The 15,756-nt window shown below is 36.7% G+C and overlaps 1 protein-coding gene and 1 pseudogene across 1 annotated transcript in view; one reads left to right on the forward strand and one right to left on the reverse strand.

Annotated features, from left to right (window-relative positions):
- LOC103511372 (formin-like protein) overlaps window positions 1-12,059 on the reverse strand; it is a gene marked incomplete at its 3' end in the record, with an annotated part of 36,215 nt that extends 24,156 nt beyond the window's left edge. The window contains exons 1-3 of the mRNA XM_026825149.1: window positions 11,834-12,059; window positions 9,859-10,028; window positions 3,284-3,367 (exon numbers count right to left, since the gene is read on the reverse strand). Of these exons, the coding sequence (XP_026680950.1) occupies window positions 3,284-3,367; window positions 9,859-10,028; window positions 11,834-12,059 (480 nt within the window). The remainder of the gene's footprint in view (window positions 1-3,283; window positions 3,368-9,858; window positions 10,029-11,833) is intronic.
- Window positions 8,292-8,409, forward strand: LOC113468331 (annotated as a pseudogene).
- Window positions 12,060-15,756: the final 3,697 nt, after the last annotated feature.

A 15,756-nucleotide genomic window follows, 5' to 3' on the forward strand; every position in this document is an offset into this window, starting at 1 on the left:
CTAGCCTACACCCATAAGACCCCTCAAAAAGAAAGAAAAGAGAGATTATGTGTGAGAGATACTGAGAGACGCATAGCCACAATGTCTTCAAATTTCGTTTTGTTCCCAGGACTCCCACTCGATTCCCGGTGCGGCGTTGCATTTTCGTCTTTTTTAAGTGTTAAGTTCACGAACGCAACAGCGCAAGTACTTTGACCGTTTTAACATGTGTTTCTATTTATTCGTCATCGGATGAAATGCATTCAAGTGACAAGTGCGTGTTTTTTAATTAGGTGGGAATCTATCCCAGGTTAGGCTGTTAAATTCTTACCAACATGTTTCTAATGTTTTCTAGAAATTTAGAGGATGCAAGTTCCAATCCTAGCCGTGGAGATAGAAATAATTGCGCAAGATTTGATCACAACAGTGTAAAGTGGTAGGAAAATGCATTTAGCACGCAGCTCACTTCCAAAGTTTGCGGATTTCTTAGTTGTCTACAGAAAATTACGGTGCGCCAAATTTCAAAAACTTAAGGACTTAGCGTCCAAATTTCAACACGTACGACCAAAGCGTTAATACATACTATTCATAAACACATCTTTAACTCATTGGGCACTAATAGTTGCAACTCCACTAAATCTAGCATGATCCTAATAATCAATCAAAAATCCAATTCAGAAATTATCTAACCACATAATCAAATTCAAACTCGGTAGGAAAATGCATTTAGCACGCAGCTCACTTCCAAAGTTTGCGGATTTCTTAGTTGTCTACAGAAAATTACGGTGCGCCAAATTTCAGAAACTTAAGGACTTAGCGTCCAAATTTCAACACGTACAACCAAAGCGTTAATACATACTATTCATAAACACATCTTTAACTCATTGGGCACTAATAGTTGCAACTCCACTAAATCCAGCATGATCCTAATAATCAATCAAAACTCCAATTCAGAAATTATCGAACCACATAATCAAATGCAAACTCGTGCTTTTTATTCGTACAATGTTTTCATATGCACATAACTAATTAAAGACTCATGTTATGTAGATCACACACAATGCTAAATCCATTCAAACTCGTGCTTTCTATTCGTACAATGTTTTCATATGCACATAACTAATTAAAGACTCATGTTATGTAGATCACACACAATGCTATGCACGACGCAGTTTTACAACAATCACAGCAATGACAATTATTTTTACAATCGTATGATTAAATTTATACAACTCTACGATACCACCTACCGGCCTCAGAAAGCTTATCACTTCTCTCGCTATAGGAGCATAGCGTAAAAGAGAGTGTGGTATTTCTGTAACTGGTACCTACTATTGTACCAATCACAATATGTTGTTGATACGATGGCAACAACAATACTAGCATTGGTTGAAGCAGACAAGTTCAACAACACTACAGTGACACCCTGGCACCTTGTGAGTGTTACTGCTACTAGGTATTAAGGAAGATAATTATTGCCTGTGCCGTAACGTGACATCCCTTCTGGTAGGTCCCAATTTTTTTCTGACTTCCGAGTCTACTAGGAATTTCCGAAGGTAAATAAATAGTTTTTATAAGATTTTCAAAAAAAAAAATCTGAGATACTTAATGATCTTCCTACAAACATCTTAGAACTTAGACTTCAAATAATCATATTTTAGCATTATCTATCAATTCGAGATAGGAACCAAGGACTCGAGGCATGCACTCATAGCAACCGTAGAGAGAGGAGACCCGATATTCTTCACAATACCTGTGTGTTCTGTGTGTGTTTCTTGACAATGTTTTCATATGCACATAACTAATTAAAGACTCATGTTATGTAGATCACACACAATGCTAAATCCAATGCACGACGCAGTTTTATCTTAGATTAGGGTAAGTCTTAATGTTAACTGTATGAAAAAAGTCGACTTTTACTGACGCACTTTATAGCTACTAATATCCACATTCCGTGTAACACATTTGGCGATGCAAACCATGGAAGTACAGACATCGAGAAAGCAAGAAGAATGTTGATATGTAAAACAGTTTAAAAATGAGAGAGACCAGGAGAAACGGCAACTATCCAAGTCTCAAACTAAAATGTCTATCCATATTAGGACAAATCTCATTATGGATGTTAAAACATCGTAGTCCGTATTTGAAAACATAGAAAGATATTGTAATAAACCTCATTATTTGCAGAGGTTGTACTTATGGAAACATGGTAATTCAACGTCCGATTTGCTTGCAATTACTGATTAGCGCCAGAATTGTACAATGGGGAGAAGATCGGGCTCATTGTTGGAGGATAAAGACAATCGTGGAGTCAAGGACTCAAGGCCAATAAGAACATAGAGATTCGCAGAACTGATTGTAAGACTCACCGCACTAACAAGTATGGTTCCACAGTCGTATTTGCCATCCTAAACAGCTTATAAACAATCCTCAAAGCAATCAGGATGTACACTGGGTGCAGCGGACAAAACAAAACAACACATAACTTTAATAAACACAATCGTATATCATTCAAAACTGAAACAACCGAAGTTAACTACCACTTTCTGCCTACAACAAACTCCAACTTGACTACAGAAAACCAAACACTAGATATATGCTCATTCTTTATCGTGATAGAGAAGGAGAACTACTTCAAATATTTACCAATGGATTTTACGAGTATGTTCAGAATATTGTTAGGAGCTACTTTACATATTGACTACAAGTCAAAATTGACCAATCAAATGCCTTGAGACTATGCTTAGCACGAACTTAAGAGCCAGCATTTTGTTCATAAATATGGGTGTCTCAGTTGATGATTACACTTGAGTACCAGAGAATTTAGATATTATGCTTTGGAATGGAATCAATCGAAACAGACTCAATATGGATTATAGAACGCACTCTGTTAACACTAATACTAAGAGAAATAAAGTAATCCAAGTAGGTGAACATAGCAGAACAAAAGTACAATTGAAGACCTGGCCCTTAGGATACAAGTACTTTATGATAGTTTTTCCTATATCTCCTTAAATTCGGACTCAGTGACAAAGTTTCATACAACAATCAAAAAGAGCTATTTTATAAGACGAGCGACACAAGTTCTCAATGGATCACTGAAGTTAAGCAACGTTACGCGTGGTTAGTATACGTGTGGGTGACCATCTGGGCAATCACGTGCTGCTGGTTTTTGTCGGCCCCAGGCAGGATTGTTGAGGTTAATGTGAGGAGGGTCGCTGAAGGGAGAGTGAAACACCCGGCACTAAAAAGATTTGATTATCTTCCAACTTAAGTTCAGGAAAACAATTCCAGTCGTACTTACCTCATCACAAATAATGTCCCATTTCTTTTCGTTGTCATACTGTTTGAGAAGTTTGGCTTTATCTGCGGGTAAATCCATAGACGCCTGAAACATAGAGCATAAGGAACAGGAATTATTTTAACCATCTTGATAAACATAAATCATCGGAACTACCTATAACTGGACAGTAAGTACAAATTTAATAATTCTATCAATATGAATAAATATTGCAATATAGAATGTACTTCAGGAAGATAAAGATCAAAACAAGATCTTGGCATCGCATATCAGACGAACTAGAATAGATATCGCTTCACATTTTATATTTCTCAGAAATAAAATACCTACCAGCAAATAAACTCGAATATACCCAGACAATTAAAATATTTCGCAAACCATCATAACTCTCACTGTATTTATGTCTAGATTTGTCCTGTCTACTGGATTTATTGCAGGGTTACATCACTAGAAACCGTGTCACTCAATCTTAGCCCGTTCAAGCTCAATTAATCCTCCGGTGAATCCGTTCTCTTTCAATTCCAGTACATTGACTTGGAAAGAACAAAGGAAACTTGGAAATTCGCAGAAAACACACAAACTAAGAAAAGGAACTTCAACAAAGTGTAGGTCCCGAACAAACTACAAGTTAGTATTCCCTCACATATTGCACCCATGTATTAATGTTTGAAAAGCATTGATGTAGATCAGTCCTATTAATATTTGAGGCGTGATTGAATTTAAAAGTTCAATGTTTACTTTTGCTCTAAAATCCATAATACCTAGGTTGATAGTAATGTGCTTGAAAAGACCGAAAGACATGAAGATGTTAATACTGTAATCCTTGATACATCACCGAGATAAAAATGCATGATTCCAAGATTCAGCAATATTATGAAATTTAGTAGGTACAAATACTAAGGACTTGAGTACACAATTAGGTAACACGATATTGAACTTTCTCCATAATAGGGAAAAAAATTACTCAACTATTATTTCAAGAGTAATGCTATTATTCATTTACCTACTTTACGGTATAGGGCTGACGCCATTATTTAATATGTTGTTGATACGATGGCAACAACAATACTAGCATTGGTTGAAGCAGACAAGTTCAACAACACTACAGTGACACCCTGGCACCTTGTGAGTGTTACTGCTACTAGGTATTAAGGAAGATAATTATTGCCTGTGCCGTAACGTGACATCCCTTCTGGTAGGTCCCAATTTTTTTCTGACTTCCGAGTCTACTAGGAATTTCCGAAGGTAAATAGTTTTTATAAGATTTTCAAAAAAAAAAATCTGAGATACTTAATGATCTTCCTACAAACATCTTAGAACTTAGACTTCAAATAATCATATTTTAGCATTATCTATCAATTCAAGTCCTAAAACATCAATATAATTATTACCTCCAAAACATTTCCTAGATTTATTCTCTGGATAAATGATGTGAGATTGAATTGTGTGTCGTGATGTGGCTGGTTATCTTGATGATACCGATGTGCATGGCATCAGCCTAATATGACTCATACAGCACTCAGTCAAGAGTAGAAGACTCATCATTTAACTCTATGGGAAATGTTTTTTATGAGTTCTACATCCATCTCACCTTAGACTAGTATTTATTTTCGCCTCGCCTGTATTTATATAATACGTATTTATACATTTATAAGTATACTTAAACCATATGGATGTATTATTATGATACCTACATAGACTTCATGGTTAGGTGTACGTAGGAGTTTTTGAAGAATGCTGCTGGTGATAGTTCTTTCCAAGATCTACCGAAACTCTTAATTTCAGGACAGGTATGTTCTTTCATATAAAATATTGTGTTTTCATACAAAGCATAATAATATAGCTTCTTGTGAAATATAGTGTAAAATTTCGGATTGATGGATGAGTGCCCAAAATGAGCCTCAAAGGTGTGTTCCGGCGGAACATTTGATTTTTGACAAAAATACGGATTGTTCCGGGAAATAACGTACGGTTGGCAACCCTAGTTATGATGATGTGATGAGAGAAACGTGGGCTCATTTTTTATCAGTAACGTACCTAACTAAATAAGGAACATAAACTATGGCTGATATTCACGTACTTATTATTGGTTAATTTGATAATTTCTAATATTGATTTTCATCATGAAAGTAACCACATCTCGAGAAAAATATTACTCCTCCTTAGATTAGGGTAAGTCTTAATGTTAACTGTATGAAAAAAGTCGACTTTTATTGACGCACTTTATAGCTACTAATATCCACATTCCGCGTAACACATTTGGCGATGCAAACCATGGAAGTAGAGACATCGAGAAAGCAAGAAGAATGTTGATATGTAAAACAGTTAAAAATGAGAGAGACCAGGAGAAACGGCAACTATCCAAGTCTTAAACTAAAATGTCTATCCATATTAGGACAAATCTCATTATGGATGTTAAAACATCGTAGTCCGTATTTGAAAACATAGAAAGATATTGTAATAAACCCTGCCCAGTCGCTCTGAGAGCAGTGTGGTCGCGCTGCCCGTGAGGTTTTCATGTGATTTAAAATACTATTTTTGTAATTAATCGAAACAGACTCAATATGGATTATAGAACGCACTCTGTTAACACTAATACTGAGAGAAATAAAGTAATCCAAGTAGGTGAACATATCAGAACAAAAGTACAATTGAATAAGACCAAATCTCATTATGGATGTTAAAACATCGTAGTCCGTATTTGAAAACATAGAAAGATATTGTAATAAACCTCATTATTTGCAGAGGTTGAACCTAGGGAAACATGGTAATTCAACGTCCGATTTGCTTGCAATTACTGATTAGCGCCAGAATTGTACAATGGGGAGAAGATCGGTCCCATTGTTGGAGGATAAAGACAATCGTAGAGTCAAGGACTCAAGGCCAATAAGAACATAGAGATTCGCAGAACTGATTGTAAGACTCACCGCACTAACAAGTATGGTTCAAGACTCAGTTGATGATTACACTTGAGTACCAGAGAATTTAGATATTATGCTTTGGAATCAATCGAAACAGACTCAATATGGATTATAGAACGCACTCTGTTAACACTAATACTGAGAGAAATAAAGTAATCCAAGTAGGTGAACATAGCAGAACAAAAGTACAATTGAAGACCTGGCCCTTAGAATACAAGTACTTTATGATAGTTTTTCCTACTATATCTCCTTAAATTCGGACTCAGTGACAAAGTTTCATACAACAATCAAAAAGAGCTATTTTATAAGACGAGCGATGCCAAACTGAACAGGCACCACCGCGCTTCATCGACTTCTTATTGAACTCTTGACTCCTTGATTACCAAACATAGCGCCATTCTGGCACAGGTAGAAGATAACAGAAAGTTATCAGAGATATACCTACACCATCAGGAGGATTCTAGGTTTAGAACCTCACGTGGCGAGAATAAGACCTGGCCCTTAGGATACAAGTACTTTATGATAGTTTCTCCTATATCTCCTTAAATTCGGACTCAGTGACAAAGTTTCATAAAACAATCAAAAAGAGCTATTTTATAAGACGAGCGACGTCAAACTGAACAGGCAACACCGCACTTCATCGACTTCTTATTGAACTCTTGACTCCTTGATGACCAAACATAGCGCCATTCTGGCACAGGTAGAAGATAACAGAAAGTTACCAGAGATATACCTACACCATCAGGAGGATTCTAGGTTTAGAACCTCACGTGGCGGTCTCAGAACAAAGAGATAGGAACCAAGGACTCGAGGCATGCACTCATAGCAACCGTAGAGAGAGGAGACCCGATATTCTTCACAATACCTGTGTGTTCTGAGTCCTATGTGTGTTTCTTAAGACAGTCTATCAATTATTTGAAATATTCCATGCCTTCCACTAATGCTGACAACATATTAAAGAGGTATGTCAGAGGTTATTACAACATGAGAGTAGTTTAATTACAGGACAGCAGAACAAAGTACAATACAATACACTTATCTACGCTACGTTTAAGTTTACATGCCCTCTTTTGTAAAACATTTAGTGATGGCAGGTATGTCAGAGGTTATTACAACATGAGAGTAGTTTAATTACAGGACAGCAGGACAAAGTACAATACAATACACTTATCTACGCTACCGTTTAAGTTTACATGCCCTCTTTTGTAAAACATTTAGTGATGGTTGTTGAGAACTGAAAATTTAAAATTGACAATATGAACAAACAAATGTAGATAGATAAGTAAAATAACTTCTCAGACAACCTAACAACTTTCTTCAACAGCCTCAAAAACAAGTGTAGAGGATATGTATTTGTTCAGGAAGCGAGGTGTATTGTGCTAACAATAATGAAAATTCATCAATAAAGGCAGACCAGATTAGACCAGCACTAAGAGACAGGTAAGTAGGTATAAGCACTGTCCAATTGTTAGCCGACAAAGAGCTTAGCAAACAGCAATGTACGTGCAAAATACTCGTCGTCATTACTTCAAGTTAAATGGAACAAGACGTAGGAAACATCTAGATATCCCTATGTGAGCAATGCGTACTCGATTTAATCTAATTGACTCTAATGTTTCCTTTGTATAGAAACTGCCTTGCAACGGCCGCGGCCGCTACTATTTATGATGACAATTTACATCGCATATCTAGAACAACATAGGGTGTAAATGTAAACTGAACTACGTGGTAATTAGATAGCAAGGCCGTTACTGATGGCAAACATACATGTATGTCACATACGCGTTATGTATGTGTGTGATTAGAGAGAATAGTCTCGCTCATGCTATGAATTGACGATAAATAGGAAGTCCAATATAAATTACCCTCCTGTTCTAAATAGATTTTGTATGAAGAATAGAATATCTCACTCACATTCGACAAACAATATTGCATAGTGCTACGGATATACAGGCAATAGAGGCAATTGTTCTTGGAAGCGTGAACGGGTTTATCAAGAGTTATGTGTTTTAAATAGGTAAGAGCATAATAAAACGAAAGCAACATTGGATATTGATTTGACTATGAAACAGGGCGTTTCCTCAGGGCCAGCAAGCGGTGATAGCACGTTCAATGCACCAGTTCTCAATGGATCACTGAAGTTAAGCAACGTTACGCGTGGTTAGTATACGTGTGGGTGACCATCTGGGCAATCACGTGCTGCTAGTTTTTGTCGGCCCCAGGCAGGATTGTTGAGGTTAATGTGAGGAGGGTCGCTGAAGGGAGGGTGAAACATCCGGCAATAAAAAGATTTGATTATCTTCCAAATTAAGTCATCCGAAAACTTGCAAAACGAACTTTATTACGCTTTATGTGAGTGTCTGAATTTGTTCGGCTGTAGTTTACAGGCTATCAACTTACAACCTGTAGACCTCCGTCACTTGACCTCATTCAACTCAAACAAATTCTTCTCCCTCGCATTAAATATCCTCAGCACAAGCTAAATATAATCCAGCTGCATGTTGTTCCGAGCTATACTGAAGTAGCTGATGGATTTGAAATAATATACCTGATAAAAGATATCCTTGATTAGAACACACGTCTCCAGTCGAAGAGAATCCAAGAAGACCCTTTTAATCTTTCGCTTCATCAAGTTGCTTCAACTCATCTCCCTCGCATTAAATATCCTCAGCACAAGCTAAATATAATCCAGCTGCATGTTGTTCCGAGCTATACTGAAGTAGCTGATGGATTTTAAATAATATAGGTACCTGATAAAAGATATCCTTGATTAGAACACACGTCTCCAGTCTAAGAGAATCCAAGAAGACCCTTTTAATCTTTCGCTTCATCAAGTTGCTTGAACTCCAACGTTTCATCTGTTCATACTTAAAACCCTTAGGTTGGTTAGTTTCGGATAATATCCTGTGGCCCGCATCAAGCTTACCGGGGTGAGGGTTATAGAATCCACTACGTGATGCAGTGTGGTAGGTCGAGGTAGCCATTATTTCTTTAGGGTTGAGGGTTACTTATTGAAGTCAAGATGTCTTTATTTTTTCATAATAATGGTTTCTCATGTGAAATGGTTTTTTGCTTACTAAGTAAGAACTTAGTTCCCCCGAAGTCCGCATTTCTCATGACACAATTCCCAGATGGCAAATACATACTAAAATGTCAACAAATCTCAATACAAAATCAGGACACTTTCTATTTCAAATTGAAAACTTGCAAGAACAGGGGAGAGTGCCATTATTTCTTTAGGGTTGAGGGTTACTTATTGAAGTCAAGATGTCTTTATTTTTTCATAATAATGGTTTCTCATGTGAAATGGTTATTTGCTTACTATAAGTAAGAACTTAGTTCCCCCGAAGTCCGCATTTCTCACAATTCCCAGATGGCAAATACATACTAAAATGTCAACAAATCTCAAAACAAAATCAGGACACTTTCTATTTCAAATTGAAAACTTGCAAGAACAAGGGAGAGCGCCTCACAAAAGAAACTTTCATATCTTCAACTCTGCCAGAACAAGAAGATAGAAAACAATGGCAGAACTTATTAGAAACATAAATTCACAACTTTAACGACAAGCTCATTAGATCTGTCAGCATCTCAGCATAGAAATGAACCAAAATATTATGCCAGTGATTACCTGGTCTAGTCAAGTAAATATATTACTTGAATGGTGTAGTCGTGGTACCTGGCGACAAGATAGAAACTTTCCAGGTAAATGTAAAACATGATCAGATAGTTGGCGCATACTACTGACGATGACGGTAAGAATTTCATCCTAGTCTTCATATTCCATGTTTCTCCATCAGTGCTTGTTATTCTTGGTCTAGTATTCCCTGGTAATAAAATTATTTTCGTATGGGAATAAAAGCTATGGTCAAGTGAGCCGTCAGTATCAATTAACTCCACAGCTGTATTATGTTACCAGACGACTTACAACTTTTACTATACCAACAGCTTGGCTTACTACTAATGATCTCGTGTTCTTACTACTTCTGGGCATTACCGCTATATTTACAAGGCTGAATCCTTCAACATCCTTGGACTGGTTCAAGGTACACGTTATGAGAGCAGAAATTATCAGTGTAATGTATTACGATAAAAATATAATTATATCAATTAAGGAGTATTTAATAACAAAATGTAAACAAAGTGTACGATTCGAAAATCTCAGGCATGGATACCCACGGGCTGTATTGCGAATACTACGAGATTTTTTTTTTTTTTTTTTTTTTTTTTTTGATATTTTTTTCTTTTTTTTTTACCCCTCTATTCCCCTTTTTTTTTTTCTTGTTCCATTACACTCTCCTTTCCCGGTTGCACATTTCTCTACTAAGGTAGGTAGGTAGTAAGTGCAAAGAAAAGAAAAAAAAAAGAAAAAAAAACAAAACAAAAAAAAAACAATTACCTAAAAGTAAAAAAAGTTAAAAAATAACAATCACTCTTTAAAAAAAAAAAAAAATAAAAAAAAAAAAAACTTGGAAATTTTGAGGATTTTTTTTTTTTTTTTTTTTTTTTTTTTTTTTTGCAGGAAGTCTGATTCGAGAAATTAACTCAATGCAATACCTAATATTTTTCCGACGCGGAACTTAATGCAATAACAAAAGTGGGTTTATCATTCTCAGTCATTTAACCACAGACAAAAAACCTCTAAACCAAGATCTAATTCAGAGATCAAACTAGAATAAAGACCAGAAACTAATCCTTAATCATGGTGCTTCCTCCCTAACTGACCGTCATAATAAGCAGTATGAACCATCAGCCCATCCTAAACAGCTTATAAACAATCCTCAAAGCAATCAGGATGTACACTGGGTGCAGCGGACAAAACAAAACAACACATAACTTTAACAAACACAATCGTATATCATTCAAAACTGAAACAACCGAAGTTAACTACCACTTTCTGCCTACAACAAACTCCAATTTGACTACAGAAAACCAAACACTAGATATATGCTCATTCTTTATCGTGATAGAGAAGGAGAACTACTTCAAATATTTACCAATGAATTTTACGAGTATGTTCAGAATATTGTTAGGAGTTACTTTACATATTGACTGTGTGCAAATCATGAGGACTTCCTTTGCTATGAGGCAAGACATATTTTGCTGTACTAATAGAAGATGAGGAAGATGTTCTAGACGGAAACCACTTCAGTGAGTTGCAAGAGGCGCTACTGGACAAATATATAGAACCCAGACATAGACATGCTACGGAACCCAGACAATGTGGGCGTACTACCCAGTACCCGGAATGATGACATTCTATTGTGTGCTGATGCTACTTTATCGAATTATTGAGAAGCGAGAACTGAACTGAAGCTCAGGCTTTGTTCTATGCTAATCGCAAATAGAAGATGAGGAAGATGTTCTAGACGGAAACCACTTCAGTGAGTTGCAAGAGGCGCTACTGGACAAATATATAGAACCCAGACATGCTACGAAACCCAGACAATGTGGGCGTGCTACCCAGTACCCGGAATGATGACATTCTATTGTGTGCTGATGCTCCTTTATCGAATTATTGAGAAGCGAGAACTGAATTGAAGCTCAGGCTTTGTTCTATGCTAATCGCGAGGAACTTCACAAAGCGATGCCATGCTTCATATCAGCAGAAAATCCTAACTACAAGAGTTACTTGTAAACACTCTACGTTTGAGAACTCCTACTCCTAGAAGGGTTTCAATATCTACTGCTAATTTCATCCGCATTAGATTCCAGTTTTCAAATGAATCCCACGAGGTTCTCTCGGTTGCCGTTGGACCTGCAGGTTGAAATTTGCAAATTGAAAACTCTGTCCACTCGTCAGTATTTGATTCCTTGGTATCTGGATTCATCTGTTTCCATATTTGGATCTCCTTCATATAGCATCTAGAACAAATTCGATCGTATAAATTCACATGATATTTCGCTGCCTTACCAAGAGGTTCGATAGAAAATCACGTTAGGTATTCATCTTCTGGCTTTTCAGGGTCAAATAGTCAAGAAATTCATAGCCACAATCTTGATTACCTATAAAAAATTGAATAAACATATGTAAGTACGTAAGGATCTGATTATCTTGAAGATTTCTCGTGCCTTTTAACCTATCGTCATTACATTATTTATTTATACCTAATAATTGCTATTATATAAACTGCCCACTGGTCAAATGGTTAAAGACCACAGTTACCTTCATCTTCTTGATTATGTTAATAAATATTGCTCAAATTATATCTAAAATATGACAAGAAACGCATTTATTTTATTACTTTTCTAGTAATAGAATCATTTTATCATTATTAATCGGTGCTATATCTGTCAGGGATAGTTGGAAGAATGTAAGTAAACCCTGTAAACAACTTGTCTTTGATCTGCACGATGACAAGACTGGTAGGAACTGCACTTCAATCTATCCATAGTATGCAAATGCATGGATTACCCCCGGCTAATGTCTCACACTTCACAATTTCCTCAATTCCTCGTCTTGGCAATCCACATACTAGAGATACTAATCTAAATCTCCCTCGCTGGAAATCTTCTACGAGATTTTTTTTTTTTTTTTTTTTTTGCAGGAAGTCTGATTCGAGAAATTAACTTAATGCAATACCTAAGTAATATTTTTCCGACGCGGAACTTAATACAATAACAAAAGTGGGTTTATCATTCTATCACAGACAAAAAACCTCTAAACCAAGATCTAATTCAGAGACCAAACTAGAATAAAGACCAGAAACTAATCCTTAATCATGGTGCTTCCTCCCTAACTGACCGTCATAATAAGCAGTGCCTGTGGCCCGCATCAAGCTTACCGGGGTGAGGGTTATAGAATCCACTACGTGATGCAGTGTGGTAGGTCGAGGTATCTAAAGTGAATATAATATCCTGTGGCCCGCATCAAGCTTACCGGGGTGAGGGTTATAGAATCCACTACGTGATGCAGTGTGGTAGGTCGAGGTATCTAAATTCTAAAGTGAATGGAGATAATAAGGACGACACTTTCCTATAAACTACCTATAACCTACGAGTGCACTGTAACGTGGACATGGTGAGAAGTTCAGTGGGCAACAGATTTTCTTTGAAAAATAATCCGAAAACTTGCAAAACGAACTTTATTACGCTTTATGTGAGTGTCTGAATTTGTTCGGCTGTAGTTTACAGGCTATCAACTTACAAGCTTACAACCTGTAGACCTCCGTCACTTGACCTCATTCAACTCAAACAAATTCTCTAGAACTAGAAAGCGATTTCATGTGTATGTATAATTGTCCGCATTGAAATTTACATCTTGGCGCGTACGAGTATTGTCTTGGGTGTCGCTTTCATTTGATTGAAATATGCATTTTAAATTGGACCGTGACATAGTTAGCTGCTGGTGGATGTCTCATAATTTTTGACTACCTAGGCTTCGTGCTGATATGTGAAGTTCATTGAGAATGAGCATCACGTTCTGGAGCGATTGGCACCGTGATCTACTTCGCTTTGTATGAACAAGTTCATTAGAAATTAGAATACCAAGGCGCACGATTTGTGTACGGTAAGTAATAGAAAGGATCTAACCTATAATTAGAATGATTTGCCAGACATTGAGTGTGCAAGGTGTAACTGAATTGGCAAGTAGAAACTGACACAGAGCGATATGGTTTGCTAAACAAACGGGCATTCTCATTTTGAAAAAATAATCTACGTCTATAAAATAGAGTTAGTCCTGGACTCCTAGAAGAACCAACAAACAAAGACAAAATCATTGGAAGGAAAGTACCTGGTACAAGATGTTGTAGGCAGAAAGTGGTATTTGCAAGGTGTAACTGAATTGGCAAGTAGAAACTGACACAGAGCGATATGGTTTGCTAAACAAACGGGCATTCTCATTTTGAAAAAATACTCTATGTCTATAAAATAGAGTTAGTCCTGGACTCCTAGAAGAACCAACAAACAAAGACAAAATCATTGGAAGGAAAGTACCTAGTGCCCCACTAGTACATATTCCTTTCCATTTTTCATTGTGTTACTTTGAATATTATGTAAATACGTACGTCAAAAGTCAACATTATATGCTATATTGTTTCTTTGTATTGCGTGGCATGTTTGCATAATTGCACAACAGTGTTTTTCAAAGTGCACATAATAAAAGCCTTATTCTAATCAAACCATATCCCCAAGTTTGAAAATGTCACAAGACACAATATTTTGAGTGACATTACAATGGGTGCGACTGACATTACAACCCTAGCCGCAGTCAAAGGTCATGTTGTACTTGTGACTTGTTCATACACAGTAGTTCTCTCTTACCTTCAATTACTATTCGGAGTGTTGCAATGAGACACTCAAGTTTAGATTTGTAGTACATATGTATGAGAAACATTTACTTGCTTTTAGAATTAGAATCATTTAACAATTACGACAGTCAATGAAATCCACTGTCATATTACCGAATTATCATGTTTTGATGTATCCCGAGTCACTATTATTTCTGGATTTTTCTTGGATCCATGATTTTACCACACTTCAAGTTTCCCCAAGTTGCACACGATTCTGGGGTAGAGAACCTCTTCGACTGCAAATAAGAGTCATGATGTAAGGACTGCTTTTTGCGATGTGTAATGATTACCAACAGAATTTATCTGTATGCACATAGGTTCATGTACTTGCAATGTGGTTTCTGCAGCCACAGAGGTAATCACTTGCCGCAGTCAAAGGTCATGTTGTACTTGTGACTTGTTCATACACAGTAGTTCTCTCTTACCTTCAATTACTATTCGGAGTGTTGCAATAAGACACTCAAGTTTAGATTTGTAGTACATATATGTACATATGTATGAGAAACATTTACTTGCTTTTAGAATTAGAATCATTTAACAATTACGACAGTCAATGAAATTCACTGTCATATTAACGAATTATCATGTTTTGATGTATCCCGAGTCACTATTATTTCTGGATTTTTCTTGGATCCATGATTTTGCCACACACTTTAAGTTTCCCCAAGTTGCACACGATTCTGGGGTAGAGAACCTCTTCGACTGCAAATAAGAGTCATGATGTAAGGACTTCTTTTTTGCGATGTGTAATGATTACCAACAGAATTTATCTGTATGCACATAGGTTCATGTACTAGCAATGTGGTTTCTGCAGCCACAGAGGTAATCACTACAGTATTGAGGGCACCACTTGTTGAGCTTTTGTGGTTTTTTGGTTACCTTAGAGCGCCACAGTCACATCTCACCTCTCTAACTCTACATATTGACTTCTTCTTAACCGCAAGTCTTTGCGAAACTCCAAGACCTTGAATGTTCTCTAGGAGTAACAATTATTGAGCTACATATGTGTGATTTCTCATACCCTCAGAAAACACAGAATTGGTAATAGGCTCATCAAGTTTTCCTAGACTTGTAGATTCAGTCGAAACATCTTGTGTATTACTTCCACGCGTGACGTCAGCCCTATAATCAACGGTAGCTCTGATGAATTGTTCATAACTCTACATATTGACTTCTTCTTAACCGCAAGTCTTTGCGAAACTCCAAGACCTTGAATGTTCTCTAGGAGTAACAATTATTGAGCCATGTGTGATTTCTTATT

Source organism: Diaphorina citri, unplaced genomic scaffold, assembly GCF_000475195.1.
Source record: "Diaphorina citri unplaced genomic scaffold, Diaci psyllid genome assembly version 1.1 scaffold708, whole genome shotgun sequence".
NCBI classification, from domain to species: Eukaryota; Metazoa; Arthropoda; class Insecta; order Hemiptera; family Psyllidae; genus Diaphorina; species Diaphorina citri.